The sequence below is a fragment of the Nylanderia fulva genome, unplaced genomic scaffold (genome assembly GCF_048542155.1).
Source record: "Nylanderia fulva isolate GAGA-0341 unplaced genomic scaffold, ASM4854215v1 Scaffold10, whole genome shotgun sequence".
Taxonomy (NCBI): Eukaryota; Metazoa; Arthropoda; class Insecta; order Hymenoptera; family Formicidae; genus Nylanderia; species Nylanderia fulva.
In genome coordinates, this window is record NW_028189193.1 from 400,578 (window position 1) to 425,456 (window position 24,879).

General features: G+C 39.4%; 1 protein-coding gene across 6 annotated transcripts in view; it reads right to left on the reverse strand.

Annotated features, from left to right (window-relative positions):
* cut (homeobox protein, cut) overlaps positions 1 to 22,146 on the reverse strand; it is a 137,491-nt gene extending 115,345 nt beyond the window's left edge. For 5 of the 6 annotated variants that reach the window (XM_029315810.2, XM_029315813.2, XM_029315809.2 and 2 more), the window contains exons 1-2: positions 21,511 to 22,146; positions 12,896 to 14,516 (exon numbers count right to left, since the gene is read on the reverse strand). In XM_029315810.2, coding sequence (XP_029171643.1) covers positions 12,896 to 12,994 — 99 coding nt within the window. In that variant the 5' untranslated portion in view covers positions 12,995 to 14,516; positions 21,511 to 22,146. The remainder of the gene's footprint in view (positions 1 to 12,895; positions 14,517 to 21,510) is intronic. The other variant, XM_085481781.1, reaches the window with a different exon arrangement.
* Positions 22,147 to 24,879: the final 2,733 nt, after the last annotated feature.

Below are 24,879 nucleotides of genomic sequence, written 5' to 3' on the forward strand. Positions count from 1 at the left end.
GTCGTCTCGATTATACGTTAGACGTTGGCGCAACTGCACGCTCGCGTACTCGCTCACGTGCATATATCGCAAGTGCGAGTGCACCGTGTGTGCATCATTCACGGATCGTCGCCGCCGCCGCCACCGCCGCTTCACCATCGGTTGGCTTTTCGTTATCGACGGACGAGGGAAATCTGGAAACGCGAAATCATACATGTACACTCGAAAAGCGATAACGCGCCAAGTCGTATTCGACTTAATGGACGCTGGATCAGTAATAGCCTGGCCTTAGTTAGCTCTCGTACCGGGTCGCGCGAGACGACGTCACATCCGGATGAATTTACATGCGCTGAACGAGAGATCGGACACCCGCGCGATATTGTCGATAGCGAGTTTCCTTTTCCATTCGATGACCGGATCCAGCTCGCGATCCTGCGCTGGACGGAGGAGCGAATCGACCTCGATGATTAGCCGTCCGTGAGTATCCCTCCCCTTTCTCCCTGGATCCCTCGCGTTGATTTGACGCGTCGTGCAACGTTCGACAGGAGAGAGCTTTAAATAGACAGACACGAAGATCGTCGCGGATCAAAAGCACGAGTGAACATTCATAACGTTAATCATTCCATACGTCTCTCTCTCTCTTCTCTCTTTACGCGCGCTGGGACAAATAATAGATAGTCATCGACCCTGTGTTTTATGTCGCTCCATGTGCCACTTCGTAAAGTGATTCGATATATGATTGCCCTATCCATTCAATGTCAATGCTTGTCCATAAATTCGTCTCGTCAATTGCGTCGATCAAACAAGTGAATGGTATCTTTCGAGAACACACATTAGAATCATCTATTACTCTTTATAGTCTATCTTATTGTTATTGGTACAATGCAAATTATGATGGGTACGATATATTTCTGGCGGACGTGTATATCGTCAATTATTCTGTGATGCTGTGTGAATACGGCGATAAAAATCACCGAGACGTTTTATTTCAATTAACGTAATATAAGTAAGCACGTTCCTATAAATCATCCGAAAATAGAGATCGTATATTAATTAATAATATCCTATCTGTGAAAGATAATCTTTTATATTCTTAAACTCGGTTACCGTCGATAATATACTTGGTCATATTTTATTCATTTTGATCGCGCCACCGAATATAGTACTTAATTATGGAAAATCGATCGCGAATATTTATTTACCAATTGCCGTGGATAATTTTGTAGAGAACGAATAATCGACCGTGGCACGCGTATCGACCAGCTGTGTCGTTGGCGTGCTATCAGAGGCGAGAGGAAAGCTGGGTGTTTGCCCGCGACCAACTTCCGGCTGCTTATCAAACGCTCTTCCGTTCGACCATTCGTTTCGGGTATTCAATTGACAACCCGCAATTGCACATTCCACGAGGTCCAGTTATTTTACACGATTTACTGCACTTGTCAGTTAAATACATGTGTCTAATATTACGAAAATAATCTTCTGTGAATAATCGAGATGTCAAACACGTTGCTTGAAAATGTAGTGATTTTTTTATAAAAATATTTTTATAAAAACTTTTTGTAAAAATATTTTTTATATAAAAAAAATGACAAGGTACAAAATGATTATTGCTCTCAAACAATTTATTTTGTGTTTAAGAAACGTGCAAAAAATCACTAATTTAAAATAGAAAAATATAACTTATTGCATTGTATGTCGATTAGCGTGTAGATACATGTGACAGTGTGACAGATGGTTAATATCATGTGTGAATATTCACCATTTAATATTGCGATATAATATCTATATAATAATAACTATTCATAGATTAACGATTTTCAATATTTACTTGATTAGCGGTTAATAAGGAAGTTCCTTATCACTTTCCTAATAAATTTTCTAAATGGAGTCACAGGTGCATCGCACGTCATAGTGTACATGATTAATTAATTAATAACAGAGCGGAGTAGAAATAGCGTTCAATGAACACGGCGTTTCATGTACATTAATTAAACGTAATCGCGGGAGAAAATAAAATATAGAGTAATATACTATGTTTCTCTAGCTAATTATATACGACTTAGAAAAATGAATTAAGAATTAAAGGCGGAGGGGCGAGTGAAATGAGATGGAAATATGGCACGTATAACAAGTTTGCTTGTATGTTTCACGAGCGCTTGTATTCGTCTGTTATGGCAATCTGGCGTAAATTATGTTTCCTAGGTAATTGCTCGCTCGCTGAACTCTTCGAGTTAGCGACAAGCACTTCTCTCTCTCTCTCTCTCTCTCTCTCTCTCTCTCTCTCTTATCTCCCTCTCTTCTCTTTTCTCGATCGTCTTATCCATTATCTTTCTCCCTCGCATCTAACCGTTCGCTCGCGTCCACTCTTCGCACGTCTAATAATCATGTAAAGCAGCCCGGCTTATCTATCCGCAATAATTGCACATTGTCGAACGCAAATTCATGCGTGTGCATCGCGCGCCTGCGTCAGTAAGCAGACAATGTGAGGCGTGCAAGAACGCAGACGTGGTGCCTCCCTCCTGCGACGCCCTCCGTCGCCGTTACCATCGTGACGTCGGCGTCGGGAAGAAGGAATAAGACGTCGGTTTTTTTCGGTGATCGTAAATTTCGCGCGCGTAAATAAACCGCTGATGTTAGTCGCCGTTCCTCTTCGCGCGGACCTCTGTCTCTCATCGATCGTTTGATCCATTAAATCTCGAATTAGCTCTCGTGTCTATTTTTTTTTATTACGCGATTATTCCTTCAATCGAGTCACTTGTGCTCAAACAAACTTTGCACGATAAATAAGATTGACGTTGATAAAATTATATAAAAGTTATATCAATACTAAAAAAGTTATATTAACATGACACATTATAATAAAAATAGAAAAATATAATAGACAAAACTCGAAAAATACGAGATTAAGAATTTTTATTTTTACGCAATCGAAATATTTATACAATATATTATTTTTATAGAGATGTGAGATAATTATATAATATTAAAATAAAATTGATATAAATATATAAATATGAATTATTTGCGCGTTTAAGTACATCGATTCGAAATATCTCATCCTGTGCGTGGATTGTTGTTAGAGTATCAAATGGGACGTGGTGCGAAAATTTTTGCGAGGCGCGAAATCGAATCCGCCAAGTAAATTAGCCTAGGCGCAATGATCGCGCAGTTATTGCTCCCTTAAATCAGACGCGGCCGAATACGAGATACGTTTGCGGCCAAAGTTTATTTAGCCTCGCTTTATGGCTCACTCCGAATTCACTTAAGCCCGAATCGCTGCAGGAATCGCCGCGATGTCGTCCCATGCGATTCGGAATTTTGGAACCGCTCCAAGCGACCTTTGAATAGTTTTCGGAAGCGGCGAGGAGCAGGAGAAAGGAGAAATAGAGAAAAGGGATAAAAAAGATGAAAGAAGGACAGAAAGAGAGAAAGAATCATCGTGAATCGGAAATTCCTTTCCGTCGCGTGAAAAAAAAATTTATGATAACGATAAACCTTCCGTTGATTATTCGGGCGATAATAAATTCGACAAAAGATTACAAAATATCGCGGAATATATTATACGATAATCATAAATTATGATATTATTATTAATTATCGTTGCAAAGAGAATTTACAATTACATATACACATTAGAAATCATATGATCAAATATGGATGCTACGTTTTCAGATGCATCGAACTTTGTTTATCCCGTTTTGTTTCGACGCTGTCTTATTCTCGTTTCGCTATTCTGGATATTCCGTCCCTGCTCTCGTGGCAATTCTTTCGACGCCGGAGGTCCCGAATGCAAAGCACAATAGCGACTGGCATTCGAAGCCGTCGCTTATTCGGAGCATCCTCACGGGCAAGAGCTTATTTTCTGTTGGAAGAAGAAACGAGTAGCGACTACGATTAATCTGCATTCGCGACGGCGCGCACCAATTCACGCGAGTGTTCCTTTGAATCTAAAAACACATTTTCGAAATTGCATTCTCATTTTATCGAGATATATATCAGGGGACGAGATTTCTTTTTCTTTTCCTTTCGTATAAAATGGATCGTCGAATCTTCCGAACACGTGGATGATAATAATAAACTAACGCGTGCAACGTGACGCATAATAAAATTAATTAACGTGACGTTAAGAGAGCACGAGGTTCGATTCTTGGAATTCAGAGAGTTTGCCAAATATTTCTGCTATCGTGTACAGGTCTCTCACGAGTCTCTCTTTCTCTCACGAAGGTTCGTAGTTCGCGACCCGCATATGTCCCACTGAGGTATGCGCCTCGCGTGCCTGGCGCATCTGTTGCACACGCGACGCAGCAACTCGCGATGCACGCGTTCGATGTTACGCGTTACAGGGTGATCCATCCGAGCACAATACGTTCTAACTGATGACTCACATTCTAACCTCCTCTCCACGTAATTATTAGAAAAAAAAACTCCGTCATCTCGAGCATAAAATTGACGTATGCGACATGTGAGTAAGCGAGACGTTCGAGAGCGTTATGATGTAAGGAAAAATGCATTTTAATTGAAAATTAATCTTTGGATAAAAAAGTAATCTTCGAACGCGAGTGACATACATATACACATAGTTCGCGAAACGAGCAGCTGGCGGATACGAGAAAGCGTTTACAGTGGCAATTTGCAATTACTATCTAGGTATCGTTTGACCACACACGTACGAGCCCTCAATATTGAACTACAACTAAGCTTCAGGGGTTTATAGTTTCGGCGCGGTCCAGTTCAGGGATCATGCGCGTCCCGGAGACCTCTTTGGACCTCGATCGAGGAAGTGCGCGCGAGGAGGTGCATCATGCAAGTCGTGGGACGGGAGTTTGGGTTACGGGTCACAGTGGGTCGTGTCGTGGTAATTAAGAGGTATCGTGGCCGGCTATAGTCGAAACGCTGATATAATACGCGGGGTGGAGGTGGGGATGATACGTTATCTGCGCGTGTAATGTGAGGCGCGCGGATTGTAAATAAGCTCTTAGATTTCACAAGGAAGTATATCCTGCGATGTAGTCTGTGAATCTTGTTTATACGCCAGAATGGTCAACGGTTTATTGACGTTCGTAAGACAGCCTTTAACAAATATTTGCTCGGATCTCAAGACGAGATTACATTGAGTGATTCGCGTAATAGCGTACACTTATATATATTTTATACGAGTATTAAAAATATCGAGAGCAAGTATTAAGAAAATGTGGAACAGTTTCTTATTCCGCGTACTTTTTAAAATTTTTAAATTTCGACTTTAAGCTTCGTGAGATAAATCCATGTAGAAAATGAATCTGAAATGTTCATTACGAATGTAATTATATAACAGTTCAAACATAATGTGATAGCAAAGAAAAAGAGAAACGCGTCTTTTCTTTTTTGAATTATACAATGCAATTAATGCATTCGTAGGACATCCAAGAACCGATGATCCGTGAAGTGAACGTTTGTGGTTACTTTCACCTCTGGAGAACCAGACGTTTTCAGGTCTTGTAGGAGAAAAAATACACTCTAGTTCCGTGATTCGCTTCTGCTTTCGCCATTTTATACAAAATAGAGAATGTGCTGTAATTAAAAATACTCGCAACAAATTAATAAAATAATCTCAAAGATTACGACGAACAATATAAATTTAAATTCATCTTCGTCTTAATGTTAAAATTGATGTTTTATACAACCAAAAAATAAAAAAAGTAGAACATTTTACCGTACAATGCGATTATCGCGCGCGAAAATATATCATATGCAACAATAAATGTACACAGTTATTAATAATCTTTCTATATTGCACGTATACGGGCGCATTGTTCTCGTCCATCATCTCGGCAATCGAATAAACTATCGACGGCAAAATAATTTAACGCCAATACTGCCTATATGCGAGTCGTTATCGCGCGATACTCCCTCGCGTGGCATTTCACCCGGTAGTTAGTGGGTTGCTGTCAGCGCGTGAGTGTCCTATCTCTCTCTTTCTCGCGACGCGTGTATTTGGATATTTTTAGAGTGTGGGTGAATCACTGTTTGGCCGAGGTAGCCGAGCTCACACAAGCCCCGACTCCTAGCTCTCCGACAGTTAAATCACCGATTTCAGAAATAACGACCGCGCGAAATTAATAACGCCCCTCGGTGCCTCATACACAACAACTCCCTCGTCGTTTCCCTTCTTCACGGCAGCTTGTTTAGCCGGTCACAAGTAACCTTTGTTAATATTATTGTCTGATTTTTTATCTCTCGCACGACTAAATGTTGTATATCGCTAATCAAAACTACCGTGCCCCATTTCTTCCGATGAGATCTTCATTGTTTAGGTTCCCTGTAGATTCATCGTATGGAATTCGTTTATGTGTACACGCGGATAGTTTTGTCGGGTGACGTTATGACTCGAATTTCTATTCACAATACAAGCTCGTTATCTTCCTAACCATCAACGCCGTTTCGTTTCCGAAATAGTTATAATGCGAGCAGAAGTAAGGAGAAACTAGTGAAACAACTTTTTTCTTCCGCTGCCTTTACGATCAATCACTAACTGTCCTCATACAGAACACGATATGACAATATTTTATCTTTACATGAAATCTGATAATAGCACTTCAATTTACTGATGCATAGTTTATCGAAGAATTGAAAAGGAAAGGACAGCCTTGTCGAAGGAGAGTGCATGCATACTCCTGCATCTACTCTGTCATTCATGATATATTTTTATAAAATAAGAGGCAAATATATATATACATATATGCGATTGGGTGCACTTGTACTTGCTTATAGTTAGCGTGCAACTGACCACATTGCTTACTAGCCGCTCGTAAAACGGGCGAACCTCGGTCTGGTACGTAAGTCTAGACCAAGCCTGGACTAGACCAACGAGACGGCGCATCTCCGAAATAAGCCCCTGTTCTATTCTATTTCGAGGTCGACACGCTACGCGATACACAGTGTTGGTATAACATGCTAATGATTCCTTCGTCAATCTTTCTCTCTCTCTCTCTCTTTCTTTTTTTCTCCCGATTTCGTCCCGATTTCTTGTGTCACACAGTCATTGCATCCTCTCGTATAAATGTTAGTATTTAAAGTGTCGTTCTATTTTTCGTCACGTTCGATTCCTATTCGATTAGACGAATTTTAAAGAAATTTGATATAATGGTTCAGAGTTCTCATTTCTTGCAAGAAATACATATGTCATATCCATCATTTTTGAGAATTTAATATTTTAAACGAGATCTGCGTTCAAAGAAAGATTAAGGATTGTAAAAGAAGTAGTCTTTAACGATAGATCAAATATATTAAATATATTAAATATTGGACATATGTAGAATATAAATTTGGATATTTAAATTAGCAGCATGTTTCAAGATTGAAAATGATAAAGATGATTTAAATTTGAGTTTAAAGTTTTACATCTTTTATAATTCACGATTAACTGATTAATGTAGAAAAATAAATCGAATGTACGTTAAACATAATTAATACGCAGGTTTACAACAGGACCGCGCTCTGTTAATCTTTGCAGTGTTTTAATTTCTTTTTAATTAATATCCAATTACTATAATTAATTTTTAACGAGTGACGATAATCCGCGCTAATGATATTGCACGTCGTAAATCCAAAATACATTGCATTGCGGTCAAGCCTACAAGCAACATAAAACATTCATCCGTAATTTACAGTTCGCATTCGCAATACGCACATGCACAATATATTGCATTTTGTGAGTTCAACAATTTCGATAGAATATTTTCGTCGTTGCATTTCAACGCGATTCAAATATTTGGAGCGATGGTTGTTTCTGTCAAATTAATTAATCGCGTAAAAGAAGTATAATTAAAAAATAATAAGTTGATTTTCCCATCTCGATGATATTCTATTTCAAATGTACCAATGTGCTTATGATCTTTATTTTGATCATTACAATTTCGATTTGTCGAGTTCCAACGACGTGTCTCTAGAAATGGAAAGGAGGGAGGCGCTCTAGAGAAACTCTCTTTCGTCCTTTGACATCTCTGCGCGTGCAACTTTACTTTCCTCTTTCTTTCTCTCATTCACTCGCGGCGCGTATCTCTGTTCATCTCCTCACGCTCGCTCTCGTTGCGGTCTCTCCTTCCCGCTCACATCCGCGTGACTCACGTCGTGGCGTACAACGCACCTCGATAAGTGTTGCCGCCTCTCGGGGATTTCGGGAACCTCGTCGGTGATTCCCCTACCTTTGAAGCCGCGAAAACGGTGGGGATGCCACGTCGTGGCAGTGGGGAACCACCACCAGGGCGAGGGGAGGCTGGAGAGGAAGCTGGTTACGGCAAAACTTTTGTCCATTCACGGCCGGCACGCTCCTAATTGGGAGTACGCTCCGAGGTCTCGTTCCACGCGCACGGATGCTGCGTGAACGTGCTGCGGACCGAACCGGAACTGATACTTAGATAGGAATTGTATTTCTTTCTTTTTTTTCCTCCTTCACGCTCGTGATCAACAGCTCGAGCGAACGCGTGGATCTCTCATTTATCGAATTTACGCTAGCTAGGTGTTGTTAGTAGCTCGAATCGAAATTATTTTCCTCGGAAAATTATATTTTCTCCGACAGAAATATCATCAAGTCGCGTGCGCGTATAAAAATAAATTTTATAAAGGGGTATGTAAAGGTTAATAAAAATTAAATTTATTAAGCGTCAAATGCAAACTCGTACATGCGAAAACTTGTTCTGCGCAAAAAACGTCCTCTCGCTGTAGCACTCCACGTCAAATATACTATTTGTCAGCATTCATGCATGCTTATCTAAAAGGAAGTTATATTCGCTAACATACACATTCACGTATGTCAATGCAATTTCCGTTCGGTGAACAGAAAGTTTGATCACTAGAACTCTCTGAATGTGGTATTGTTTTTTTTTTCAATCACGGTCTTGAGAGTTGCTATTTCGTTCCAAAATTGCAGACATTGTTGCAACGATTTTTCATTGCAGATTTTTTTTATAGAGGCAGGATGAATTTTATGTACAACGACCTAATTTTACGAAATACTGCACAATTAGCTCTAATGTAATAAAAAAATCATTATTTGTCATATATTAATTTTACGTTTGTACGATGTGAGATTTGAACACAATTTATTAACGCTGTGCTAAAGTATTTGAAATCGATAAACAAAGGAAACATCAATAAATCAAAATAATTTCTACAAAAACATTAAATATATTTATGGACATATCATTTATGCTCTCGAATGATAAGCACAATGAAACTTCAGCGTCGAAAGTCAATACGATCATGTCGAGAAACATACTATATGCTAACGAGCTGGGAGACTCGATTGTCGTCGATAGCGCGAGTTAGAAAATTGCGCTGCAATCTTCTGCACGTTGCCAGACGGTGCAATGTACTTTATTCTATGACGCGTTTTGTCATCTGGATACTTTATAGAATTAATTTATACAATATGCTCCGATATGCAAACTGCTCCGATATGCAAACTGCTCCGATATGCAAACTGCTCCGACTTGTCAAGAACAGCCTAACACGCGGATAATGCGTAATGTCTAAAATATAATTTTTTTATTTTTATTACAGCATCATATTTTTGCTTCTTATTACTAATCATAGTCTCTAAATTAATGCCCTAAAGTGGTAACTGTTTTGCAACTTTGTTTAGTTTAGAAACCGCGCCGAATTAAAAGTATGAATTTACATTGTTCAGTTACCACATCGCAGTGAGAGGAGTTAATTCGCTTCCATAGTTTACACTTTGCTCGGGTACGTTGTGATATACTTATTCACAGACAAAGTACACTTTGCGGTACGAATAATCTTAGAGTAATTCTAGTAAGTTAAAAAAATCTTAAAAATTTACTTAATGTAGAAAAAAAAATATTACTTTCAATTCAAATTTACAATTTCAACATCTCAAAAAGCATACATCTCTTGATTATATTTTTTTCAATATAGTATATATATTTTTCCAAATAATATAATTAATGCAATGTTTTGTCGATGTTGTTTATATTTAAAATATAAACAGAAATTCTACCTGAAGAAACTTCCGCTTTCTCAGATTAGACAGACGGGGCTTGCCTATGTCATTAACTCGTAGCCTAATCAATAGACATAATTATGAAACTATGCGCCATTAATAGTCCCGTGCCGCGCGGGTCATAATCTCGTGGTGAAGGACGGTGCGGCACTAGTTCGCGCGTTATTAAGCGGGTGTATTTTATAGGAAACCGGTAGTTGGGTAATAACGAGCGAGGGTTGCCAACGTTCGATTATGATCCCTTAACATTATTATACGCTAAAAGAGAATAACTGATAAAATGAACTGTGTTGCGCGTGTTCTAAACAATATTAAATCAATTGGAATATTAAAACTTAATATTTTTATATCTATCAATTTTACGCGGATAACAATTTATTAACTCACTATATTTTATGACATTATTTTTCTAAATACATAATTATATATACAAATATATAAGCAAAGTATATGTTTAAAAAACACGATAATAAAAAAGAAACATATATATGCGCTTATATTTTTTATGAGAAATTTAAAAATTATTAATGCTTTACTTTTTAACAAGCGAGACGCAGGGAACATTGAATTTCTGTCCTGAAATAAATCCGATAAACAATAAATTATCGAAATATCCGATAAAATATCGAACTTGTCGCGGAACTCGTCGTTCATTCACATCTCTCTGATTCCTCCCCTTTTTTTCGTCCCGCCGTTGACTTTCCGCTAATCAAAGGATACGACGAACGTTTGCATTTCCTGCGTCCAGTCATTAACATCGGCACGTTTCGGTGGGGCTTTATCGTTTATCAGCGTGCGACAACCTCCTTCTATGTCGGCCACTTTGCCACAAGTCGGCCGCGCCATCCCCAAATCGCTAAACTATCCTCCAAACACCAAGTACCGCACTAGGGAAACTTCGACGTTAGCCACCCTCACACCTTCGACCTTTGACCCTAGAATCGGCCAAGTGGCCGAGAATCTGACCAACGAGCAATTACGTCCCGAGGTGCCGAAAGATTTTGCGGTGGAAGATTTACCACCAACGGACAGCTAGAAATTATTTACGGAGTTAACTGACGAGGGCAATTCTATTTTCAAAATGTCCAAGACTCGCCGCTCTATAGTGACGTTTGACAAAACGCTTCAAACATACAAATTATCTTAATGAGCGACCGACTTATAAATCACAGCGTGCGGTATAGTGACAGCCGTACATTCGTCACAACTATGGGTATGTTAAATCTTTTTTAATTTCTTCCGATTTTGCCTTCGCGGAATGATAAACGTTTTTTTTTCCTTTTTTTACTAATAATCAACGATACAAATAGTTCCAACGGTAGGACTTACAGTAAACGATCAGTTCGCTCTTAATGAATATCAGTTGCGCGCGTTATTTCTCAATATTGACGGAGAATGATTTAATTTCTTTCTTATTAAGTCTCCTCGATGTACCATACCAATTCGTCAACAGTTATCAAAACAGACGATTTCATATGATTCTCGCGAAATACATCGCTAAACAGCTAGCACGTTATAATTAAACCACTCCGACATTTCGCTTGTCAATTATATCCTGTATGCTTTCTCTAAGAATCGCACTGTTAGTTATATGACATATGAAACGTTTTTATTTATCGGCAAGTAAATTTCGCGAAAATCTGACGTAGAATTTCAGTTTTTGCTAAAAAAATATATAATGATAACTAATAAAACATAAGTATATATGTACAATTTTGAAACACATGCGAAAAACAAATAATAAATATTAATAATTTTAGAAATACACTTGGTATTACATTGGGGCTTTATTTCTTTTTTAATTTAGAAAATAACATGTTGATATATTACACTAATGTCAAATATATATTAAAATATCGTTTTTGTGATCTTCCTGAAATATTTATAATCTTTCACCTACACTTTCTTATACACTGTACCTTTATACTGTCAGAATATTTTTGCAACTTTTAAAGAAAATTCGTGGAACCTTTTTTTTAAACACGTAAAATAAAATTATTCACTTAGCAGATAATTATATCTAAAAGTAACAAATATGACGATATGTCACTCGTATACAAAATTAACCATAATTAGCCAGTTATATAATAGATAATTTGAATCAATGATTATAATTCATAAGAAATGTGACATTATTAAGCATGCTATGTATGTCCTGTCAGTTACTCTTATATTTTCTATGTTAATAACTCATTAAGTTTATAGATATACGAGTATATAATTCACACGTTATTCATATAATTTAGGTTACAAATGTCAAGCTTGCAACGCTATCAAAAATGAACGATTTGAAAATATTGCAGCGATACTTATTGATGCGGTATCAGTAGGAAGTTTAAATTGAAAACGCGTAAGCCTTTGCAGGAAAATGTGTGTATTTTTCTTTCGAATTACGTAGAGCTGCTTGTCCCATCGCGTAAATACTGGCGGCGTATCGAATGACTGTGTTACCCGCATCGAGTAGATTTTCTGATTTAAACGTTCCTACTATAGCAACGAACGCGTGACACGGTCGAACCCTCCGGCAACCCTCCGGGATTATCTCACCCCACGCCAACGTCGAACGGCCCATTTCCGGATATACGCAGAGCAAACGCACACTCGTACGAGGCTCTCTCTTTCTCTCTCCCTCTCTTTATCTCGAAACACAAAATACACCTAATCATGATCACTTCGCCTCTCGCGTGACCGAAAATACTCGTCCTATCCACACTAATTTTCATCACTAAAGCAACGCGCACGCATAGTCACGACGATCGGGATCACTCTCTTATATACGTCGTCGTAAAAAGACGTGTTTCTTTCCATTTTCTCTATATTGACACTTGCTCACCGAACCGGAGGAATGAATCTTCTATTCGCACTGTAGCCGATAACACCGAATGACGTGCGTGAAATATATCGTCGTACACTTACCTGTTGCCAGAAGTGGGCGAGCGTGAACAAGGGCTCCTTCTTGTAGAGCCATTCCATGGTCGTAATATTCCGCGAGTTGGCCTCCGCGGAGGCCTGCATGCTGGCCAGTGCCGCCGAGTTTAGACCAGCTAGTAAGGGTTGCTGGAGCGCCGCAGTCACGACGGAGGTGTTGCTACCGGCTACCAGATTGGCGTGGTACACGGTCGCGGTCGGCGCATCCTCCGAACCACCAGTAGCCAGTAGTTGGGCCCCGATCGGCGCTGAAGGCCCCTGGAGCCCCAGTGACGAAGCCACTTTGACGGCTTCGAGCTTCTCCGGCGGGCGCGAAACTGCTCTTCCTCGTTTGCCGCCTTCGCCGCCTCCGCCGCCGCCTCCGGAGTTGCCGGTCGCGCTCGGGGAACACGTTTTAGGCGGCGGTTCCGTCGGTACCGTCTTTCACCGGCAGTTCACTGCAGCGTAGCGCGAAGCGTGTCACGCGTCCACTTGGCGGTTCGCACTTTTGTCTTATTGCCTGGCGATCAACATCACCGGACTGACACTTCTTCTTCTTCGTGGCGGCGTGCATTCGAGATCTTCATCAGATTTTGTTATCCTCTCGAAAACTCTCGTCTACGTTGAATGTGTCACTCTTGCACGTATCCTAACTATCGATTTAGTCTCTCCCTAAGTGGAATTTCTTTCGATCGATTTTTCGAACTATCGATCTGTGGTCCGAGCCGATCATCTGGATTGACATGTGGCGCGTCGCGATTCGTCCACGTAACGTCGAGGAGCAAACAACTAGAACACAACGACACTAGGAATTTCTGAACCGTAGTTTCACGTTTGCCGAAAACGTGCTCGGTACCACGGTACCATTATCATCACCACTATCTCGTGCCAAGTGTCTCGATCTTCCTCGATCGACGGATCGTGATGATCCGTATCATTCGTCACCGTGTCATTAGTCACCACTTATTGGAGAGGTCGCGGTGTTCCTGGACCGCGCTGTCCGCGAACTGCTTACGGATCGCAGAGAGAGTCTCTCACAGACAGTGATACGTCAATATTAATGCTGTGCTCTCCTCGTCATCGTCCACGTAGCGATAACGCGAGCGGATCTCAACGCGCTGCCGCATCACACGGCACGCATCACCGGAACAGATCAAATGTTTACTCACTCGCACCGACGAGGATCCAGTCCGGGACACTCCGCGCACAATCGACGACACAAAAAAAAACAATCACGGAGTCTCCTCCAGTCACGAGGAATATCACTCGGAGATTCGGAACACTTTGGTGACACTTGAAGCAACACTCGATTCGTACGCCACGCGATTCCGAAATCTGTTTTCCTCGTAATCCGTTCTGCGGTAGAGTCTCTTCATCGATATCGATCTGAGAGCGAGCTCGTTCGATGTCACGTCCGATATTTCCTCATCGAGAGGCCAGATGGGATGAGAGACACGGCTGGGTATTTTTTTTCTCGTATCCTTCCGTTCTTTCTTTTCCTCTTTCTTCGTTTCGTGGTTCCACTGGCGCACCCGAACCGTTGCGAACCCTTTCGTTCGCTCTCGTCCGGATGACCTCAAGAAGAGAGAACGAGACCCGTCCTAGCAGGCTCCTAACCTGAAACTAAGAGCTACCGGACGACCGATGCAATGCCTGGAGGAGGCGCGGAGCATATAGTGGGGAACAGGCGGAGTCTGCGGTGCATAGAGAGGGTATACCCACTATATAGAGAGGGTATACCAACCCCCCACGCGACCAATCTCGGACTCTGCCAGCAACCCTACCACGCTCACGCGCCGTCTGATCTCTGTAAGGATACCGCGAGTAGGGATAAGCCGCGGGAAGGAGAGGGAAGCCGCGGAAAGAAACGGAGGCTGGCTAGATGGTCCCTACCAGAGCGGATCTCATATTTTCAACTCCCCAACCGCCCTTTGCAACCCCTGCCGATCGCTAGTTCCCTTCTTCGTTCCTTCCTCTTTTTCTTCTGATTTCCCATCCTTTCCATCCGATCTATCCCCCTTTCGTTCCATCTATCGGTCTGTTCCATTTTTTTTATTTTTTATCTCTCTCCTTACCCCCACTATATCTCTCTCTATCTTTTTTTTTCTTCCTTACTCTCAAGCCCACCAAAATTTTTCATCTTGACAATGTTTTAAATAAATATATTCTTTGTTCAAAAAAATATCCAGATTATACAAGTATATTGCGATCTCTTGTCAGATGCTAATGATGTTTCTATTAATGATTCGAGTAAAATTGAAAATCATTTGTGTCAGCAATAATCGGAGCAAGTTCGATAGAGATAGATATTTTTTCTTGGAACTTTTCTTAATTAATGTCTGAAGAAGAGCACTAAACGAGACATGAAGGAAGAGAAAAGACGGTTGGAGTATTGTAGAAACAGTGAAGTTAAATAAACATCTGTAAATGACAGTTGTCTATAAAAACTTTTAAATGGTTACAAGTAATGAAAAATATTTTTAATTAAAAATCAAAACTTAATTAGTTTCTTTAGTAAGATTTTTTTACTAAATTTGACGACACTTAAAAAATTAAAATCATAGAAAAAAATCGACTATTAGAAAAGTGAAGTTGTTTAAACTGTCATTTACACATTACAAGCTATTTAAAGCCTCCTTCCACGCGGTATATCCCACCTAGTTTCTTTTTTTATAATATCTAATTACGTGAAAATAACTTCAAAAAAGTTGGACAAGTTTTCTTTCTAATTCATGAACTGAATCTAGTTGAAGTTAAAATCCAAAAGCTTGATCAATATATAGATATTATATTTCAATCGCTCACTTATTTATTGAAATTTGTTATTAAGAATTTAGTTAAAATCTCTACTGCTTTAATAGTTCAGTCCATGAGATAGGCGAGAGATTTCTTAATAATTCCTTTACTTTAATTTGAAATGTCTATTTAAACTGTACGTGCGCGCGCTATATATATCTTCACTTATACTTTTCAACCATAAACTTTATATACAGAAGATAAAATATTTTTTCATAAAAAATTTATTTGCGAGTTCTGATGATTATAGCTGTCTCGCGAAGAAAGGAGAAGAGAAGCAGTATCGAACAGTTTATACGAGAATTGTTTTTGTCGCGGTGTTATACGTTTGACTTATGCGTCGTAAATAAAAAAATAGGCTAAGGGCACACGCGTGCAGATAATAGCCTACTGAAGGGGTTAGCCGGTACAACCCGCCTTTTACTCGCGGTAAACCCACTTCACACCAGTTAACTTTGCTGGTATCGAACTTGGCGCACGTACGAGCACACGTAACGTTCATTTTCATACTGATTGTCTACTGACTTTCGGCTGCGTGAGAGATTAATTGTCGCAATTTAACTAAATAAATTCATTTCCAGTGTGTAATGAATCGAGATTTTCAAGTCTTACAATACCTTACATTCGTATAAATAACACACACACGTGCAAAAATTTTTTAAGACATTCTAAAAATTGAAATAAAGAAAAAGTATCAAGTACAAAATAATGCGTCTTGAAAGAATATTGTTATATAACTGTCAATTTAGATAAGTTTTCAGCTTGGTACACGATGCATTATATTCATGCAAATAAATAATTTTTATTATTTCTAGATTTTATTGCAATACAAGTTACGATTATATGTTGCAATTCTTTCATTAATAACCGTTAAGTATAATCGTTAATTTATTAATTTCTTGAAACTAATTTTGAAGAGGCATTATTAGCACCTGGAAATTAGCGCGACATTAGCATATTAGTTGACGCGGAAAATTAAGAATATTTAATTAAATGTGATACTAAGTATATCTACGATCCATTCAACATACATTTCGACACGCCGTCATTAGAATACTGACTGGATACTTGTTGCTCAATTAACAGAACGTAAAGTTGCAGCGTGACGATCGATTTTGTATAGTTAAGTATTCCGCGCTAATTCACAGCACCATCAACAGTTTGGGATTGGTTTCTATGGCTGTTGGTTTAGGGAATTTCAGCTAGTTGTTATTAATGTGACAGTGTCTGTTTTCGTATTCTGCAACAGATACCATTCGTCTTGAACGTATTCTCGAACGGTGCAAGCGATAATCGAAAATTGTTCCGACACGAAAAGGCAAGGATGTCGCATATAATTACTAATGAAGAGAAATCTATTTATCTTTATCGTATTTCATCGAATAATTTTTTTTAGAATTATCAAGTTATTATTTTGGACAAAACGATTCTTTAATCATCAATTGCAAAATATTAATATGTCTTTATATTAATTCTTTTTATTAAAAAAATTATTTAAAAAATTTGCTTCAAAATCACTTTTGCTATGCAAACGCATTTTGCAACAGTGACGATGAGAATGATTTGTGCGAAGTATCAATTGTGCACACATATTCTCATATGAAATGCGCAGAAATTTCATAAACTTCTAATTTTCGAGAGATCGGTGTGATGATGTGCGATTATGTCAGTTTGCGTACTAGCCAGACTAACACGCGAAATTTATCAGGCGCGACTCCATTACGAAAATACTACACGACTGCCATACTTGTCAGCGCGTATTTTACGATTACCCGGTATAGTTTGCGAGGATTAGTTTGTCAACGCCGGCCGGCGTGCGCGATGTGCGTGTATGTGTATATGCATACGCATGCATATGTGTCGCAGGCCAGGTTAGCAATTCTCTCGTCTTACCATCTTCGATGTTTAGAAATATCACGTTGTTCACACTTGGATACATTGTTGGCAGAGCCGGTGGTTCGAACAAATGTTAAATTATGCGATGTTTGTTCCGCCAACAACAAAAGTATGAATTTAAGTTTTAAATAGAATAAAGATACTCGGAATCTTTAAAGATACTCTGAATATAGAATTAAGAAGATCTTGTAAAAATTAACTTTGCAGCGAAATTGAGAGTTTTGATGTTGCACCGTATATCAAGATTTTTGCAGAATTAGCTTATTATTATTGCAATAATATTTATAACTAATTTTGTGTGTGTAGCAATTCCTGTACATTTGATATTTAGAAGAAAAAAAAATATAATTTTTGCAAGTCTGAGGTTTTCAATTAAAAAAAAAAATAACAATTAACAAATTATATTATATATACCTATATTTTTTATATTTATAATTTTTTTTATCGAGATGAATAGTTTGACTTTCTCTTAAGAAAAGTATTTTCCTAAATCAATAGATGCAAAACTATCTATTATAAAATATATATTATAAAAATTTGACATTTTAAATGTGACAGAATTCTAAAAAAGTATGATATAAAAGATATCTTTTAATAAAATAATTTTTTATCTGATTATAATACTGAAAAGATATGAACATTAAGTTTGCCAGATAATTAGAATTACAATCAAGATGGTTATTTTTGATCGAAAACGAGCAGATAAATTTGACTGACACTTGGTTGCTGAGCATTAAATGAAGTAACATGAACTTTCAGTGACACATTCTGAACAGTCTATCGTTTTTAGTCTGTTATTCGATAAGTTCTTTAAAATAGCCTTTGTATTGGAGAACTATATTACGTTATTGCAATAATTAATATTAAAACGGAATATCGCGCAGTCAGATATGTCAAATATTCGTCAGAAAATACTAAATTTAAGTAAAAATATTTTTTTGCGGATTATGTCGACTTTCCATGTGTATAACAATATTATTCATTAAAAATATAACGGTGATTTAAAAGAGTAAAAATATCAAAACATTTTCAAAAAAGACTCGTAGTGATGTATTAAATGATGAATATTAATTTTTTTCTGCGCAATTTTTGATATTTCTGCATCTTCATGGAAAAAAAATTGGACGTTAAAGAGAAATCGGACGATCGTTTACATTTACGATAAAGATAAAATTACGCCCAAAGTATTCGGCGTGTGGACGCTCGGCGATTGGCCAAAAGCACGAATACACCCTCGCGTTTTGCAATGCCGTTGAGACGATTTTACTGCTCGTATATACACGGTATGGCCGGTCGGTTCTCGTAATAGTACGACAAGTTAATGCGTCGTCTGATATGCGACGTGCTGCCCGGATTTCGATGTACCGTGGAATAACTCACTTGCGACAAATCATTTCGAGTTTAAATTACATATTTCCCAGACGTGTGCCCGTAGCAGCGCGAGTTTATTTCGCATTTACATCGTCCATCGATGAGAACAAAAACCGAATTTCTCGGCCATTTTCCGCGTCGCCGCTGCATCGCTTAAGCGGTTTCTCGATTGTGTTTCGCTTTATGCAAATTACCACTGTCGCCCGTCACGAATTTTTACATATGTTTTCTTTTTTAATTCGCTGTCTTTCTTACGAGGAAAATCGACTATTAAACTAATGTTCTAATTTGACTTCTAATAACAGAACCCAGATGAAATTGTCTTGTTTGGAAAATTGAGCCATGCTACGTTAAGATAAGAACCAAATCGATGACACATCATTCAACCCATTAATAAAATATGTCAATACAAAAATTTGCTCGTGTTATAGAGGAAGAGAGAGAGAAAGAGCTGACATCGTAAGATCGGAGCAAACTTATTGAGGTGACTCGAACGAAACCTCTAAGAATTTGAAACGCTCGTTTAATCGGAGGGATTTCTTTACCTTGTCACGGGGAACGTCTACGACATCGCGCACGAACGGAACGGGCGAACCGAAGGAACAAAAAGTCGCCGACTGCCGGCTGTCGAAAACGGAACCGCGAGAGACGTCGTGCGTCACGGTCGTCTTGGAATTTCGCTGCTCGCAGCAGAGAGACTCACTTTCTTCCAACGGTCACACGCTACTCAATATACCAGTCGACGATAAAGTCCCTTCCGCCGCCCTGTCCCCGCCATTGGTCTTCGAGGGGCAACGCGATTCTCTTCGAGGACTCCCCGGCGATTGTAACAATATCTTTTGCGCGGAGGCACACGAAGGATGCGCGACGAACGAACGAGAGAATCGTAAGTTCAAGAGCCGCGCTCAGGGACGTCGTCGCGCGACCGCTCGCGGTAAGAACGACACGAGACTTAACCGTCTGTATGACAGTAAGCAAAATCTTTTTTATACCGGATAAGAGAGCGAGGCGGGGCTGGGAGAGAGGGAGAGATACGTACGGAAGAATGAACTCGATCCGTGATGATTATTTTTCGAGACAACACTCGCATATCTCACGAGAAATTAAGTTTCTCAGAAAAAGCGCGTGCTGTCATCCGTGCAGCGACTCGCGACATTCGCGTAAGACGCCGAAGAGCCGCAGTTGACGGCGAGAAGACCTCGGTCGTAATTAAATAGTCCTTTGTACAAGTGGTCCCACTTTTTCCACGTACGTGTGTAACTTGTGTACACCTAGTTTCTCACGAATTTCGTTCGCGTTTTTTTATCCGGTGATTTTTGGGGAAATCTCTCTCTCTTTCTTTCTCTCTCTCTCTCTCTCTCTCTCTCACTAATTATGATCTCTCGTCAACGATCGCGAGAGTTTCGTGAACACACTTGACGCCAGTTTCTGCGCGTTGAAACGCAAATGAAGTTTACGATCTCGTACTCGAGACGTTAAGGTTTACGTGTTTGCCGATCTGAAACTCGCGCGAATTATAATAGTCAGCTAAGTGCTATCAACCGGGTCTCGAGTTCTCCGACAGAGAGCCACTCGAATCGCGTTTCTCACTCTCCTTCCCGAGCCGTAAGGCAAGTTGGTTGACCGCTTGAGATAAAGGTACGTAATGCGCGTGATAATGGTACGAGACGATCAGGAATCCGTCCGATGGTCACGTTCATGCTGGTCCCGTTTCGACTTTCAGATAATCCTACAGAATGCCTGCATATGTATGACGTATTCGGGGAGACGCGACACTTTCAGCGAGAAAGAAAATCCCACGAAAATACAAATAACAAATTTTTATCATAGCATCGAGCAATCTGATCGCTCCGAAAATTATTTAATTTTTTGGATATATTATTATTGCACACGTAACTTTTCATATATTTGGTTTATAAAGTTTGTTTATAATATTTTAAACACATCACGGAAGAAAATATTTTTAATGAAATTAATTATTAAATATTTATATCTCTTCCTCTCTCTCTCTTTTATCTTTTACTTCATTCAAAGATAACAAAATAAAAAAATTGTTGAAATTAAAAATGCAGAAATAACATTGAAATATTTATAATTAAATAATTTTAATTACGCTAAAGCCAAATATTTTCTGGTCCCAAAATGTATCGTTTGTATAAAAATGTCAAAAAGATATCGTTCTCTCGCGGCCAAACAATTTATGTTTCGATATTAAAAATCTGATAGAGAAACATTTTATGACGATTTAACGATTGCAAATTTCCGAATTAAAATATTGAAATAAAACGGTCACGCGTTTTATTTGCAAACAATTTTATGATCAACTTCTCCTTTCTCTTTCATATTTCTTTATACGTAAGAATGATTTAAAATGCACGTATCGTGTGACATACAAAAGACATCTCTATGAAAAAATTGCTCAAGATTATTCGGGTGTAGCCCCTACGTGTGCCAATCACCCGCGTCAACTCGAATCATCACGAAATCTCTCGCGGGAAAACTTTGTCACAGTTGAAGATCATCACAAGTACACAATCACACAATCGCTGGTAGACAATCACCTGGTGCAACACAGTCTCTCTCCGCCGCTCTCCGCAAGTTATTTTCTTCGGCGTCGTCTTCTCTTCTCGGACACGTCTCCCTCGATCTTCGCCGAGATTTTTGATTCGGTGCAACAGAATAAAAAAAACCAAAAAAGACCGAGAAACTCCGCACACGAAGCAGATGAAAAAAATGAACTCGTAGTCAGCAGTCAGGAAGCGCCTCCTTTACTCGCGCGAGTGTCCTCGAGTATGCGGAGTATAGAAGGGGAGGGGGGGAGAGGGGCGAGGGGGGAGGAGCACCTTACACCGTAGGCACTTGCGTGCACTCGCCCGATGATACGGTGCGTGAAGCGTCGTGTCGGGGCTCTGTTCGATCCACGCACTCCACGCGCCTCGTGTGCGTGTGCGATGATCTTACTGGGCCTGTGTTCTGGCCGAGACTAACTCGAGCGCTCGGTGCCTGCAGCCCTCGCAGTCATCCCTCCGGCCACGCACTTTTCCACCCCGGCGAAAGAATTGTCCGCCTCGGTGCCAAGGCGCATTCGCCGCGCGCCATCGGTGTGCCGGCGCACTCCGTCGAGGAACGTCCTCGACGTCTCACGGACGTTCGGCCGAGCGTTCGACCGTCGTCGACGTGCCCCGCGGGTGAACGCAGGGTGGACGTTACGGGATACGCGAACGCACAGAGGTCAGACAAGACTTAATCGGCACGGGAACGGGAGATTGCCTCGGCGCGGGCCGTACGGTGGCGCCGCGCGACGCGAAACCGCGGAAACCAGCCTGCTGGAACGCGAGGGTGGTTACCCCCACCAGAACGTCGACCACCCCTTCCATCCGCGGCCACGAGGACACGGACCGTACAACGCCGAGGGACGGTGAGCTATATATCAGGTATCGGAAATATCGGTGACTTCAACGGGCTGATCGGAAAGAAGGGTTGTCCTACGCTCGAAGATGCGCGGTTTAATATCGATATGGGATTCGCGGATTTTTGCGACGATACGAGAAATTGGATTCTAATTAGTAATGGAATGTTATCGTAATCTGTTTTTCCTTTTTTTTTAATCTACGTTTTGCTTCCGTAGAAATTAGATTTATTGCGCTTTTTTCTTAATTGCCTATTATTTTTTTAATATATTACTTCTAAAATGCAAGGTTTCATGATTAAGAATCATACTTAAATTTATAAGGAGATATATATTAAAGATATTGTTATCTCTCCGTAATTTTTACTTTAATCTTTAAAATATGATATTTAAGAATATTAATGGGTTAAAGAAGGCTTTAAAACGATTTTAAATGTAGCTCATAAAATATTTATTTAATGAGATTATAATGTGCACGTTATCTCAAAATAGAAAGCCTTTATATATATATATATCTCGTGATATTAATCCCAAGTTTGCAACAAACGTATTTGAAGAGATATACTTGCAATTCGAGCAGACAGGTCGAAAAAAAAGAAGAGAAAAACTGATAGTTTGGCTCTCGGGTCTTCTTTCCGATCGTATCGGGAGTCAAAGCACGGCGACAGGGTGGGAAAAGGGGTGCATGAGCATGCGCTCGGAAGGGGTGATCTTAGGCGCAGGTTCTAAACCCCTCGCTGCCCCCACCGCCGTCGCTTCTGGACGATCACACAGCTAGACGTTTTTCCACCCTTATCTTTACTCGCTTCTCATCCTCACCCGAAAGCCTGTATATGCACTTTCGCAACTCGTAACGTAGCGGCATTCGTCGCGTCAATACGAGATTGGCATTAACTTTTCGTGATTTTTTCAGAAATTTTTTCACGGAAAATTCTTACGATTTAATAACAGCGAATGTTTGCCCGATATTTTATTTGACCGAGAATTAGAATTTGATTAGTCACGTTTTATTTTAATGATCAATCACTATGTCTAGGAAATAATTAACTAATCGCTTAACTTTTTCTATTCGTGTATATGATATACAAAAGCCGTGTAATGTAACATGTGTAACTTAGAATATACGCGCACTCTTGGAAATAGCTTTCAGAAAAGTGCACTTGAACGAACGCTAGGATCTGAATAGGAGCTTTCATCCTGAGAGCCTCAGCCGACAATGTGCAGCACACTCTTTTAAAAATTCCTGCCGGGCGCATTGTCGCCGTCTCCTCTTTGGGAATTGTTTGCACAATCGATTCTAATTAATTATCATTTCGTTTATATATCGTCGAGTGTGTAATTAAAAATATAAAGCAAAAATCTTTAAATTGTTCAAGAATTCGTAATATTCAGCAGTCCTGTCATAATGAAAGAGAGAGCAATTTTTCATAAAATATTTATTTATTTGACGTAAATATAATAGATTATTTTTGAAAAACTTGCTTTCTTACAAACGTGAAATTTATATTAAAAATCACGTATGACATTGTAGAAAAGTTTCGCAGTAAATCGAATCATTATGAAGTATAATTTTTGTGAGGGCCGTTTCTAATTTTATATATTACAAAGAGATGGGAAAGTGCGATCCTCGAGAGGAATTAAAACTGCTTCCAAGTTATTCTCGCGCTTAATACCATTCGAGCGCAATTCTGAAGATCTGATGAAACGAGATCTCGGTTCGTCGCGTTGGCCATGACCATTTGCTGTACGTTACTTCGCTTTGTAAGTACATATAGAAACGTTGCCGCGTGTAAAAGACAAACCCTCAAATGACCGGAACGGCATTACTCTGTCTTCCTAGCTCGTATACTCGTATACACATATAGGTACTAATTGTACGCAGAATTTTCTGTTAATATACTCTATAGCGCGAAGCGAATAGATCAAACGTGTCATCTTGATCGGTGAATTATGCTTGCAATTAACAACAATTCATAACTCTAATGAACGCGTTAATAAATTTTCTTTCTATGACAGCTGTGTATAATGTTGTAAAGTAGTGATAAATTCGATGATTTTAAATAGATTCTTTTTTTACAAGAAAATATATAAGAATGTGCTTCTTCTTCGTTCGATCTGCAAATTAAAATTATTATATATATGTATGCAATTGGTGGTTTATACCTGATATGTCTGCGATGTAATATACGTCTGCTCGGCAATCTATTGTTCAAGATTGTTCTCCTGAGACGAGGGTTAAGCGTTTACTTTCGATCACATAATGAGTGGCAATGTAGGCCAGGAACGTCCACAGGATCGTATTTCACTGTACGTGGCGACACTCAACACTCGGGTCGAGTCATACAGGGAATAGTCGATTACATGTGATACCATATTTCTCAGAATTTCGCGTCATCGCTGTACAATACGTAATAATAAACGTGATTATCGAATCTGCGATAACGAATCTATCAATAAATCGTGGGAAACGTTTATACAAAAAATAAGTCTTGAAAATTATATATGTATGGTACAAATAACT